We start from the raw sequence: 14,525 nt of genomic DNA on the forward strand, positions 1-14,525 counted from the left end.
CTCAATCTTTATCAAATTCTAAAAATCGGTCCAAAAGTCGACCCCCGAGCCCGCACCTCTGAATCCGACAAATTTTACAAAGTCCGAACACTCATTACAATATGAGTTAATCATACAAGAATTATCAAATTCCGATACCATTTCGTCCCTCAAATCATGTTTTTTTATTTTAAAAATTTTTTCTTCAAAAACCAACATTTTCCTCAACCCAAAACACAATTTAAATGATAAAAATAAAGATAAAATCATGTAGTGTAATCAATTCTAGGTGAAGAACACTAAACCAATCGTTTTGCTTGAAAACCCCACAAAGAATCGCTCAAAACCGAGCTTTAGAACTCCAAAAATGTTAAAAATGGCTAACCCTCGGAATAGAATACTATTTATTCTGCCAGGTAATTGTACATCGCGATCGTGTAAGAAATAATGCGATCGCGAAGAAGAGGAAGGGAACGAGTCACCAGCTCTAATAGTTGAGCTATGCGAACGCGGAGAAAGCAGAAGCATACATATGCGATCGCGGACTAGTATTTGCAAACGCGAAGAAGGAAAACGGTTAACCACCAAATGAGCCTTAGCGATCGCGGCTATACCCATGCGATCGCATAGAAAGGAACACCAGAAGACAGAGCAACACTTCAAAATAGTAGGAAAATTACCCGTAGCCCATCCGAAACACGCCCGAGGCTCCCAGGACCCCGTCTAAACACACAAACAAGTTCTATAAACTAACACGAACTCGCCCGAGGTCTCAAATCACATCAAACAATGCCGAAACGATGAATCATACCATGAATTGAACTTATGAACTTTCCAATCTTCCAACTTCTAACTCATGCCGAAACCTATCAAACCAACTCAGAATGATGCCAAATTTTGCAGACAAGTCCCAAATAATATAATGGAGTTGTTCCAACTCTCGGAATCATATTTCGACCCCGATATCACAAAAGTCAACTATTGGTCAAACTCCTCTATCTTCCAAACTTCAACTTTTCCAACTTTTGCCAAATTGCTTCAACTCAACTCACAGACCTCCACATCCAAATCCGGACGTATGCCTAAGTCCAAAATCACAACCCGAGCCTATTGAAATCATAGAAACTCCAATCCGAGGTCAAACACTCAAAAGTCAAATCTTGGTCAATTCTTTTAACTTCAAGCTTCTCAAATGAAAGTCGTTTCTAAAAATCCTTTCCAAACTTCTCAAAACCCGAACCGATGGTGCACGCAAGTCATAATACACTGCGCGAAGCTACTCGCGACCTCAAACTGCCGAACCGGACGCATTGCTCAAAAGAACCAGTCGGATCGTTACAAGAGTAGTATCTAATTATAACCTAGAAATAATAACTAGTAATAATTGCTAAGAAAGATAGAAAGTTTCGGATGGAATTGGTCGATAAGAATAGCTAAATATTTAACTATTTATAAATGTATAAATTGGTTAGAAAATTGACAAACGTTCATCTACTTGTAAGAAATTCTTTATATAAATAGACACAATTGACCGTAAAGATGAGGAAAACAAGCTACATAGCCAAATCATGCATGAAGGACACATAATCCTTAGCCAATTTATTTACTTTTAAATGCAAAATTGCCAACATCCAAAGTGACTACCATCAAAAAATTCATATTGCATTTCCAAATGAGTATCAGAGCAATTCACAGAGGTAGACTTATCTAGAACATGGTGAAAAAAGAGGATGACATCAAAGACGGCCAATTCAAGGATGAAGCAATAATAAGGTGAACATAATAGAAACATGAGTTATATGCGATGGTAAATGTGGTAGCAACTACAAAATGAGGAGTTCCGTATAACTGTAGCAATTGCAAAATGAGGAGTTTCGTATAACTATATTTTCAACAAAATATATTGTATAAAAGTCTCATAACCCACTATATTATGAGATTTTCTTATTTATATTTCCTTATGCAACTATTTGCGTTGACATTATTGTTGAGTGTCAATGCAGATTTTGGCTTGGTAACGTCCAATATTGACACCTACTTTCTCTTTTGACCTTGTATTACTAGGCTTTTGGCAATACTTTTTGTCATATGCGAACCAAGGAGATAAGTAATATTACTAGACGATAATTGAATGTTAAGGGAGCACTCAAAATTTGGAGGTCCTGGAGAAATAATTGCATCCATAAATAGTTGCTTATAAATAAGTGTCATTCCTTTTTGGAACTCGCCAAATTTGTATCAACAAATTTGATTTCTAACTAAAATACAATTTTGTATTTTTTATATAGTTTATAATATATAAGTTTTATTTTAAATGAAAAACTAGTTCGAGTTTACATATAATATTAAACAGATCATCTCAAATTCAACAAAAAATACTTTTGAATAAAACTCACTATTTAAGTATTATTACTGAAAAAAGAGAATTTGATGTCTTATTTTACATTTACATAAAATATTAAATGCTTGACCCTCCAAATTCGACCCAAGCCATTGGGTTTGAACTAAAAACAAATACTATACTTGGCTTAACATAGAATTCAGGTGTGTTTGATAATGAAGGAAAATATTTCAACAAAAAATAAGTGATTTTCTTACTTAATTTTGGATGTTTGGTTAGAAAGCAGATATTAATGTCTCAAAAGTATTTATATATTATTAAGAAAGCACTATGATGGTTGTGGGTGGAGACAATAGTAGATCCAGGATATATCGATCGTGAGTGCTTTACAGATTTTAATATAAATTTAAAGTGATGAAATTTGATTATAGTGGATGCTCATGATCAATCATTAAACTTTAAGTATTTTATGGGAAGACATAAAATAATTTGGCCAAAACCAATAGGTGTATTGCAGCACTCATACCTCCAAACGTATATCTGCCATCGGGTGGGACAAGGGTAGAGGCGATTGAGAGGGTTAAAATCGTAATTGGAGAGTTTCAAAAACTAATTTTCCTCTACTAATAGGATAGCCATTTCTTAAAATTGAAGAAAAATATTTTTCCAAACATCCAAAATTGAAAACCAAACACACACCTTTGGAAGCAAGATGCTCACAATATCCGGATTTAGGACAGGTGTCCAAAGCAGAACATAGGATCCCTCCTCATGTGATACTACCTGCACTTTGATTGGTTGAAGATGACAACTTTTGTTGCCAATCGGACCTCGTAACCACATTACGTGTAACAAACACTTCATCCCATTTCATCTAGTTAGGGTTTCATTTGGGCCCAATCGCAAAAGGATAAGCAAAACAAGCATTGGCGCAAACTGCAGGCATATTCCTCATATTCTTCCTCATACATCCAGCTTCCCATTTTCAGCTCATCTATTTAATTGGCAGCACCCCATTTAAAAAGGCACGATCTTTGCTATAGTCAAGTCAAAAATCAATCAATTAATCAATCATGCCAACTTCTCAGATTTTGCAGACAGAACAAGATCTTCTCATGATGTCTTCCCTTTTTGATGATCCCAAAGGTGCAAACTTTTGGTTGCTTTTATTTTGTAGTAGAATTCAATATCTAACAGTTTATGATTTTATTGAACTTTTGAGATTTATTCCCTTTTTTTAAAGTGAATCTTGATGGCCTTATGCTTTGTTTAGTTCATTTTATTATTATGGGCCTGAATCCAACTCTATACTGCTACTTTGTGCTGTGATTCTCATGGTGATTTGGAAAAATCAGTAATTTATTCCCAAGGGATGGATTGCAGGAGAAAATGTGAAGTCCCGAGGGATAGCTATCGAGAAAAAGATCGAGTGTCTTGAAAGCTTGGCTGGAAAAGTAATTTTCTTTGCATCTATTTTTGGCAGTCAATTTATTTTTATTGACTTAAATACTCATCCCCACTTCTCATTTTAGTAATTGCTATTGTGATCTCGGTCTTTTGAGATTAATGGGTTTGTCTTTTTTGTATCTGCAATTCATATCATATCTTGATTGGTAGTTTTTGGATAAGTAGATAATTAGCTCCTCAGTTAGTTTAATTCGACATGCTTGGTGGAGCGACCATTATAATAGTAGTGTTTAGGGTTGGGTAGTTTCTTTGCATTTTGAAAACTTGAATCTAACATGGGTTTCCAAGATTCTTTTCTTGTTTATCCAACTAATATGTATTTTGATGTTGTATATTCCGAGTTATATATGCCAAAGGTATTATCATTTCAGGTCAGCAACAGGAGATCTCGCAGATGGTTGAACGATCGTCTTTTAATGGAACTTGTTCCTCGTTTAAATGCAGAAGAAATTAGAGGGCTGTTTGCCCCACCACCTTTTGGTAAGATATTTTTGGGTGTGGTCTTATTCCGTAATTGATCATTTACTGTTCCTAGTGATGTACATTTTACCTTTGGTTCCTTTCGGAAGCAAGCTCTGGAGACAGTTCGTCACCTTCCCTAATACTGATAAAACATAAGGTGCCCAGGTTACACTGATAAAACATAATGGACTCTATGCAGCACGAATTTGGATTAGTCGGGCCAATGGGTTCCAGATACCTTATGGTTATACAAAAAAGGCATCATTATCTGAACCAAAAAAAAAAAAACTAACGTGAGTCAATTTGGATATCTTTTGGTACCACAAGCAGTTCTTAATATTCTAGCTACCATTAGTAGAGGTTAAGTTTCTACATTCATTGTCTCTGCTGAAGTTGAAACATCTTGAAGCAACAGAAAATACATTTTCTAGCAAAGAAGGATGCCTGCCTGGCCAAGATTATTTAGCACAATGATTTTTGCACATACACTTCTTTCTTGTTAAAAGAAAAAATTATTATTAGCATACATACTGCATGGGGAGTTTTTTTGTCCAGGGAAACAGTTGTATCATCCTTCATCTTTTGCTCTGAACATGATACAATCGTGCATATATGTCTTCTATGTCACGATTTGTTTATTTTAAAGAGCACAAAATATGTTAATATTAATTAGGAAAACAAGAAAAAGTAAGAAATGCCATATCATTGCACCAAAAGTGACGAGGGCTTGGAGTTCAACTATCTTGAAGCAGAAGCAGAAGTGCATATGTTTTCAAGCAGGGTTGTGAATGTGATAATGGTCCAGTTATAACTCATGGTTGTGATTTTATATTTTTACATAGCGTTCCATCTTAGTCAAATAGAAGCTCTTCGGCTGTTCATACTCTTTTGTCAAATATATATACTCTTCAATTGAACTTTTTTTTTCTTTAAGAATAAGTACTTTTCCATTGAACTTATTACACGCTAAATTTTTTTTCTTATATTAACATATTAATATTTCTTTTTCTGCAGGTGATGATGTGCCACTCTCAGTATTTTGCTTGACAAATGTGGAGGAGTGGGACAAGTTCAGGAATATAGACATGGATAAGGAGGTTATTACGTTTTCCTGTTTCTGTAAAGTGTATTTACTTCCTAAAAACCTGGCAACATTTACTTCGAGTAGTGTTTATAGTGAAAACGATGACTTCTTTCGACATTATGTATTTTCACCCCCTTCTTTTTTGATAAGCATGCATTCTTTCCTTTGGTTTTCTTGGGAATGATTTCCTTAGGACAATTTAGTGATATGAAAGGCCTGCTGTTACTTCATAGTTGAATTGAACTACTTATTAAAGCACAGTTCATTATTTATTAATAATTTTACTATATGAAATTCATGATTAACTCTTCATGTAGTATGTCTTCACCCCTCTGTTTCAAAAGTTTGCATTTTTATTTAATTCAATTTCTTGGAATTTGACTTGTGATGTTGCAACATTTTCTTATGGTCTTCTATATGCTCTTATTTGGTTAGGCCACCATAATGGATGCTCTTGAAGGCAAACCATTGAAGCGAAAACATTGCGTGGATAATGATAAGGTTGCAGTGTTGACTGCATGGCATAGAGTGGATTGTCGAACAAGAGAGGCACTTCGACGTAACTTTCTTCCTGAATTGGTCAGCAGCTATGAGGTATTATTCCTGAGAATTATTGGCCCCCCTGTCTTCAATTTGTTCTTCTGTATGCGTTGTTCTTATGCAAATGTTATTCAGCTATTGCATCTGTCATTGTTCTGAAGGTGTTGCAACAAACACCGACTTGATATGTAATAAGGTTCTGATAGAAGTTTAAGCTTGTTGAGCCACCAAGGGAGGTGGCCAGTGATCACTGAGTTGAAGTGACAACCTTGGGAACCCATATTGGAGTTCCAGTAGAGTCGACAATGAACTCTTCTTATCTATCTAAGTTCATGGGGAGAGTTACCTCATACTTATGCCGGTAGGAGATAGTAGGTACCCGCAAAAAGAAATTTTAAGCTTGTTCTGTGGCCGAATTGGTTTACGTTGGGATTATTGGAGCTGCAAAATAATCTACATGCTCGTGTGAAACAACTTAGATGTCTACTCCATCATACTTGAGTTGGAGATTAGTGTAATAAGAAGAAATAACAAGGATTTTCTTTTAGGCTTGGCTATAAACTATAGTTTGAGGGTGGGGAATGGATCCATGCTTGCTGTAACATTAGGAGTGTGCCAAGCCAAGTTATGTACTTCATTTGTTATGTACAATTGTTTCCCTTTTTATGGAATCATCTAGGTGGCTGCTATCCTTTCATGCCCTGTTTCCTTTTCTCTTTCACGTTTTTTAGTTGGTCTAGATCTTTTTGCTTTAATAACTTGTGGGATAAACTCATAAATAACCATACCCCTGGCGGTGTTTCTGATAGTCCAGAGGATTTGATTTTTACATTTTCATTGTTTTATGCTGCCTCTCCAACCATTTTCTCTTCCCCTTCTTTTGTTTTTGACTTTCTGTTGTTAACATGAGTTTTGGATATTTTACTGTAGCAATGCGTACGAGCATTTGTGGAGAGTGGTGATGGAGAGGTGCTTGTGCTACGGGTTCAAGACCCCTTTCATCGGTTGTTGCTGCATGGTGTTTGTGAGGTATGATTTGTGGAGCAATAATGTTTACATTTCCTCACTGCAGCACTACGGCATATATGTCATGATAACATTGAGCACTGCTTCAACTTCGGGTCTGCCTCTAGATGTTCAAAGTTGTATTGTTAAGTAAGAAGAAAACAATATGCATAGTCTCAGGATATGTTGCCTTTACCTTAAAAGAGAATGCACATATGACGCTAATCTGATATGTGATAAGTGGACTAATCTTTTATGGTCATCTTATGGCTGCTTACTTATGTTTTAACAGTTCTACAACCTGGTCTCCGTAACAACCTCGCAAACAGAAGGCAACAAGGCTGTGAAAGTGACTAAGATAAAGAAGAAGAAGAAGGCGGGTTCAGCTGATATCCCAAACATTACACTCTGCAACTTTCTGAAGATGGCAAAAGAAGGGTTCTGGTGATACATTTCGCCAGGATCTAGCCCTTGTATCATTACTATGTTGTGCACTTGTGCATTATCTTAATTTACTCATTAACATCAAATATGGTTGTCCCCTCGGCAATGCCGACGACTGTACTAATAAATTAATGACTTGAATTGTGGGTGCTTCGTGTTTGGAAATGTCTTATTTCTAGGGGCACCTATTAGGGATGGTTGTAAAGGGAATCTAAATTGCTTTGTATATATTGCAGAAATAAACATACCTTGTGATTTATCACTGGAAGTGCGAAGAAACATTCTTCTGTTACGTACATATTGCGACTTGGTGGCAAATGAGCACTAGAGATGGGAAACAACCATAGGGAAGTTATTCTCTTTAGTCCCTCTTTCTCTTTTCGTGTGACAACAAGCCTAGCGTAATCTCATAAGTAGAGTTTGAGGAGGGTAGTGTGCACAAATATTACCCTATCTTGAGAAAGTATAGAGAAGTAACAATAGCAAGTAATAAGAAACCTAAGCGAAGAAACAACAAAGTGGTAATACAAATCTACGAATAAGAAAATACAAGACTAACACTAATACTATTGGAACTGAAAAGGAAAGAAAAGCACTCGATTACCTATTAACCCTCTACCTTAATTCTCGGCCTCCACATTCTTCTATCAAGGGTTAAATGTCTATAAGCTGAAGCAACATCATGTCTTGCCTAATCACCTCGCTCCAATACTTCTTAGGTCTGTTTCTATTTCTCTCAGACCCACCAAGGCCAACCTCTCACACCTCTTCACTGGGCCATCTGCGCCTCACAGCTTTACATGCCCGACCATCTAAGCTTCATTTCCCGCATCTTGTCCTCCACTGAGGCTGCTCGCACCTAGTCTCAAATATCTTCATTCCTTATAAATAGTTGAAAAATATAAGTAGCTTAGTATTTGTTTGACTTGTTTTAAGCTTACTTTTATTTTGGCAAGCGAGTAGGAATCCGCAACAACAACTACCGATGACTAAAAATAAAACTTGAAAAAGTAGCTAGTGTCAAAATGAGATCAAATAATCCAAGTTAATTACTGATGGTCGCAGTAGCCAGCTAAGGTTCACTCTGTATAGTCAATGAAGAAAGAATAAAAAAGAAAGGGTGGCAAATGCAGTTTGATCTTGGGTAACTTGATCGCCAAGAGCCATCATTGACTAAGTGACCCTGCGACTGCTTTATTAACTAGTATAAAATCCTTAATATCTCGTGCTTATACCAGACCACCAATTTCTTCCTCAGACTAATCTTGTCTGTTTAGTACAATGGCCATGAAACCCGTGAAGTACTGTGTGGTGAGTAATTTCTGTCTCACTCATTTATTATGTTTATTGAATGTTATTTTCATTGTTTGAAATGGTTGTTGAACTCACAGGTGGATGCCTTCACTGACGCAGCATTCAAAGGGAACCCAGCAGCCGTTTGCTTACTAGAAGAAGACAAAGATGACAAATGGTTACAGTCTGTTGCTACTGAGTTCAATATGTCTCAAACTTGTTATCTCTCTCCACTTACCCTATCTAAGCCTAACCCCACATTTGGCCTTCGTTGGTTCACTCCAGTTACTGAGGTCAGCCTTTCTCTGGATTTATCCTACATTTAGGCAGTACAAGTTTGGAGCTCATCTTTTTGAAAATTTGTTATTGGAAAAATGGGGAGAAATGGAAATCCATAAGTTTGAAAGTGTTTCATAAGTTTCACTTTTTAGCAAGAAATTTCATTTGTGCTTTGCAGGTAGATCTATGTGGACATGCAACGCTAGCAGCTGCACACTTTCTGTTTGCCTATGGCTTAGTTAAAACTGATATGATTGAGTTTTCAACAAAGTCAGGAATTTTAACTGCCAAAAGAGTTCCAGAAGCCAAAGCTCCAAATTCTCGGGACGACTGGCCAACAGGTTACTCAATTGAATTGGACTTTCCTGTTGTAAAAGTAGCCGAGACCAATTTTGCTGATGTTCCTGCAATTTCGAAAAGCTTGAATGGTGCATCTGTGGTTGAGATGCTTGAGACATCTAAGAGTGATCTTTTTGTACGTATTTCATCTTGATTTCCTTTTTGTATTTACACAAAGGTACAAACATGAAGGACAACCAAGAAAGAATTTCTGTTTCATTCTTTTATAAAAAAAACGAGACATTTTTTTTCAAAAATTAAGGAGGAAGGGATGCTAGATAAAGTTAGTAACCCTTCCTAGGGAAATGAAGATAATTCATGGTTTTTTTGCAGATTTTACTCCCATCAGGTGAGGTAGTGGTCGAATGCCAACCTCAGCTTGATCAAACAAAGAATATCCCTGGCAGAGGAATGATAATAACAGGACCTGCTCCACAGGGTTCTGGCTTTGATTTTTATAGTCGCTTCTTCTGCCCAAAGTTGGGAATCAATGAGGTAATTGCTAGCACCTCAATTTACTGTGAGCATGTATAATATTGTGTTCAGGCAGATCATAGTCACTGAAAAAGGTGGTACTGAATTTGCACATCCTAGAGAATTGAAGCCAATTACATAGATAGAGTTCATCGTATCTTCGTATAAAGACAACTGCATATGTAAACATCTATATGTTTGTATAGCTGATGCATCTTAGATGTCTCACCTGTTCTCTTCTTGTGCATATATATATATTTTTTTAAAACAAAACTTTTCAGGATCCTGTTTGTGGAAGTGCTCATTGTGCCTTGGCTCCTTATTGGCATAAAAAACTTGGCAAACGTGACTTTGTTGCTTTAGCGGTACTTCCTCTCTTCCTCCAACTTCCCCCATCTCCTTTATCAGGAACCAACTGCACAGGCTGAAATTCTTATACTAACTACATAGTTCTATTTGCCCTATTGATTGGTAATGTTTTGTGGTTTAGGCCTCACCTAGAGGTGGCGTCGTGAACATGCATCTAGACGAGGAGAATCAAAGGATGTTTCTGAGAGGGAAAGCTGTTACTATCATGGAAGGTTCTCTTCTAGTATAATATAGCTAGGAGTGGACATCATAAATTTAATAAAATTGGTGGAAGTTTGTGTTAACTTTCTAAAATCTCTAAATTTGTTTTGGTTTTGTACTTCTCTGTGGCTCTTGAAGCATTCTTCTCTTTTTGTAAGTTTTCAGTGTTTTTAAACATTTACTTGTGTAGTTCTGTGCTTTGCTTCAGTAATAACATCTCGTCTTTTCAAACCATTATCTTATCAGAGGGATGGAAGCTCATTAACTGAGTTGTCTATAATGAACTTCGCATGCCTACAAGTAGTGCGCAGTTTGTACTATCATCAAAGTTGATGCAATTGATTGTTTACATTAGGTCTCATTTTTTGGTAAGCTACTGATAAAGAAGGAATTCAAGTCCTTTAATTAGGTAACAATATTTTTTTTCATTTTGCAGCAAAATCGGACAGAGACCTAGCCCCTGCTTCGTTTAAACAATTAAAATGAGGTCTAAGATCGTTTCTTCTTTTCCAAATCCTCTTCTATGTTTGGATACTTATTAAATGCGACAGAACAATTCCTGTACTTGACATCAGATCTGTTGAACCATAAAACTTAGAACAATTTTATTTGATGCAACACCAAATATCCTCCAAACCATATTCTCGTCTTCCAATACAAGAAATAACAGGAAGATAGGGACCTACAATTGTGATATTTATTCCTTTAGTTTCATAACATACTGTAAAGGGCTTCACTCGCGTTGTCAATTCCTTTAGCTTCATAACATTCAGCACCACCAGCAGGAAGTTCGCGAAGTAATTTGGTATGAGCACCTGAAAAAATATGATTTGAGAGAATGCTAAGTGAACCGTTAGCGGTAGTTAAAACAAGAGAATCAATCAAGATTTGGACCATGTCGACATTTCGAGTAACAGGGTTCTCAGGGAAGTATGCACAAGAGTTTTCTGTACAACCAGGACCAGGTTTTTTGAAGCATTTGTGTAAACAAATGTTTGTAGAGAATCACAGGGAGGAGTAATTTGAAGGGCATGTTTACAGGTACAGGACTTGTAAGGACGAGAACAGTTGATCCACGAAAAAGTGCCACCCAAATCAAGGTACAAAGTAGTGGGTTGAAGTGGGGGGTTAAGGTAAACATAGGAAGTGGGTACAAATTGGTGGAGTTGTCTTTATTGACAGGACAACATGTGAAGAGACAGTTCAAATCCATGAGCCGAGAACGAGGAAGAAGAGGCTTAAGAAAGAGAGAGAGAGAGATTTGGACCTTAGTTGTGTGCATGGCTTCTGCTAGTGTAGCTGTTACTTAGAAATTAGAATTGACAACCTGATTCCAACTTATTTACTATAAGTTAGAATAGTACAAAACTTTCTTGCTTGCTCCATACAAGAAGTTTTTTTTCAGGCTTGAATTCCAGACCGACCTTTAGTTAAGGATAAAAGGATCTTATCCGTCTCATAAATTAGTATGCAAAATTAGGTTTATATGAATATTTATTCAAAGGCAGATACTCTGCCTCTTCGTGTTACAAGACAACTTCTTTTTATCTAGTTGCCAACTCATTTATAGGATTAATAAATACAGTCAATATTCACATGCAGTATTTGTATCAATAAACTGCATGATGAGGCAATGATCTAAGACCTTGTATCAAAATGAATCTCTTCAAGAGGCGACTTCTCGGCCTTATCTTTGAAATAAAATTTTTAAAAGTTATTCTTTAAGGAGGGAGGGGAAGGGAAAATGCAGGTAAGAGATCACAAGGTGAAAACTCGAACCCCTACCACAAGGAAAAAGTTCAAATAATCAACTATCTGAGCTATTGAGATTTCTCACTTCCCGGCCTTATTATGTCACACTCGAGTATTATTTAAAATTCCAAATCACAAGCACATAATGGGGCTTTTCTTTTTCCCTTCTTTTCTTGGTTGACTTTAAAAATTGACAAATTGTGGACTTTTGAATATTGATTTCAAATAAAGTATTTGGAAGGGGACAATTTTATCAACAAATTAGCTAAAAACTTCCTCAGATGGTACTTGGTAGCAATTAAAAATTGAATGGCAGCATTTTCTCAGCTAGATTAATTGTCTCTCATCTTTATATTTCAAATTATGAATTGCATTCATTCAACACACATAAATTTCTTATTCAAACCCGATACATGTATACTAACCCAATGAATACCTAACTTGTATCATTATTTTGATATAAACATGTATTACCATTGATAAGTTATGTGATTATGTTTTGATCATTTGTCAATCTTCATTGGGAAACTGGATAGGAACTTGATACAATTAGTTCCTTTGCGCCTGGTGGACATGTTAAGTTGTCTCGTCAAACTCTCGAGAAACCAGAAAAGGAAACAAATAGGATCAGTTCCTTCAATTATCGTATAGTCAACTCTACAACTATAAAAGTTGTTTCATTGTACTGACTAGCAGCAGTGCAGCGACACAACCGCTATTGGTAGAGGCCAAACCAAAAGCTGAAATGTCTCTATCTCTTCACACATGCTCTCTCATATAAAAGGAACATTATGCAACGTTTGACCTAATACTTGAGAATCTGAAAAACCTATCATTCAAGTACCAGGCGCCATTGTTTCCTCCAGGTGCACTCTAGAATAAAGCTGCTATAAACCAAGGACCAAATCCTAACACTGAAGATGTCTTGAGTCCTTAAGTTTGTTGTGTCTTTGTCTTTTGTTCTTTACTTGTATTCCGACACGAATTTTTAGAAGTATTTCGTAGGACACTATTTAACCATTATTGTTTTGGTTGTTTTACTAGAGTTAGTCTAGAGTAGTTATTTGAGAGTTTGTGAGCATGTGATTTTTGCCCTATTAGAATTACTCCTACAAAATTAAAGAAATAGATTTTTTCCGAATTGTTTTTAATTTTATAGGATTTTATTAATTGTTTGCATTTTTTGCACGTTTAATTTTGTTAAAATCATGAAAAATGCCCCAAAAATGTCAAAAGTTTCATGAATTGCATATTACGTTTTGTGTTCATATTTTAGGATTAATTAGTGAATTAATTACTTTATTAAATAAAAATAACAAAAATATTGTTCATTTTTACATTTTAGCTTTTAATATTAGATTAGTAATTTTTTTCTTCATTAATTTAGGATTAAGTAATTTTGTAATTATTATAAATAGATAATTAGTTTGATTTTATAGGTGATATTAATTTAGGACTTTAATTAATTAAAGGAAAGAAAAAGGGAAAAAAACAAAGAAAAGGAAAATAAGAAGAATATATTTTTTGTCTTGTTTCTTTTAAAATTGGGCTAATTTCTAAAATGACCCAAATTAATTTTAAAACCCCAGCCCAATTCCCATAACCCCTGCTCGATCCGGTCCCAAGCCCCACCACCCAAACAACGCTGTTTTCCCCGTTTTAATCCCAGCCGTTGATCTTCCATGATTCAAAGGCTGAGAACCAATGTCCCCCCCCCCCATTTAAAACTGGTCGAAGACTTGCACCCAACCCTAGAGATCAGATCTCACTTCAACAATCTCCCTCTCATCTCTCTCAAGCCCCAAACCCCAGCCGCCCACATACCCTAAACCACCTCCACCACCCTAAACCACCCCAAACCTTTACCCCACAATCCCCACCTCCTCCTCATCCCATATCCTCTCTTAATTTCCTCCAAAACACCCTAGAATTGCCCGATTTTCAAATCTAAAAATGGTCATTAACTAGCCAAAGTCCCCAAACCGGTCTTCTAGCTTTTCTTTAAATCAAACCTTTAATTCCTCATGGATTTCTGACTTGCGAGGTATTTGCCGGACTAAGCATCTGAAAAATACTTGTTGGCCAGAAATGCTTGGCGATTTGAAGAAGCAGATTCGAGCACCTTCTTATCTCCATTTCTTGTTTGTTGTTGACCGTCCTCTCCTCTTTTGGCATGACTGGTTCCAGTAGGTAATTTTTCTTCTTTTCTTTTCATCTTCTTTTTTTTTTCTCCGTGTTTTTTTCTTTCAACCAAACAACCTTTCTGTTCTTTCTTGAATTCCTCTTCAGTTTGTTTGCCCTAATGATTAAGAGGCTTAATTATTCATTAGTTTAAAACATATAACAATTAGTTTATCGATTTTAGTTTACTTGCTAAATTAGGCATTCGTCTTGATTTGTTTTTAGTTTTGCATGATTTACTTGCCATTTAATTGCATGATTGATTTTTTAGTTTAATTGCATGTTCGGTTTAATTGATTCAACCTTAATTAGTTC

General features: G+C 36.1%; 1 protein-coding gene across 1 annotated transcript; it reads left to right on the plus strand.

The window, feature by feature from the left end:
- Positions 1 to 2,973: 2,973 nt before the first annotated feature.
- On the plus strand, positions 2,974 to 10,508 carry LOC104249484 (uncharacterized). Its single transcript, XM_070155805.1, has 11 exons — positions 2,974 to 3,466; positions 3,704 to 3,774; positions 4,159 to 4,267; positions 5,264 to 5,346; positions 5,769 to 5,927; positions 6,804 to 6,902; positions 8,714 to 8,908; positions 9,073 to 9,369; positions 9,567 to 9,728; positions 9,989 to 10,072; positions 10,198 to 10,508. The coding sequence occupies exons 1-11, from the start codon at positions 3,394 to 3,396 to the stop codon at positions 10,303 to 10,305; spliced, it is 1,440 nt and encodes a 479-aa protein (XP_070011906.1). The 5' UTR covers positions 2,974 to 3,393; the 3' UTR covers positions 10,306 to 10,508.
- Positions 10,509 to 14,525: the final 4,017 nt, after the last annotated feature.

Source organism: Nicotiana sylvestris, chromosome 9 (genome assembly GCF_000393655.2).
Source record: "Nicotiana sylvestris chromosome 9, ASM39365v2, whole genome shotgun sequence".
NCBI lineage: Eukaryota > Viridiplantae > Streptophyta > Magnoliopsida > Solanales > Solanaceae > Nicotiana > Nicotiana sylvestris.

What these genes read in the sequence shown, in the direction of transcription:
- LOC104249484 (XM_070155805.1), top strand. Translation starts at nt 3,394, where the DNA reads ATGCCAACTTCTCAGATTTTGCAGACAGAACAAGATCTTCTCATGATG. An exon ending in TTGAAAGCTTGGCTGGAAAA is followed by an intron (nt 3,775 to 4,158) that starts GTAATTTTCTTT and finishes TTATCATTTCAG; the next exon opens with GTCAGCAACAGGAGATCTCG. An exon ending in ATATAGACATGGATAAGGAG is followed by an intron (nt 5,347 to 5,768) that starts GTTATTACGTTT and finishes TTATTTGGTTAG; the next exon opens with GCCACCATAATGGATGCTCT.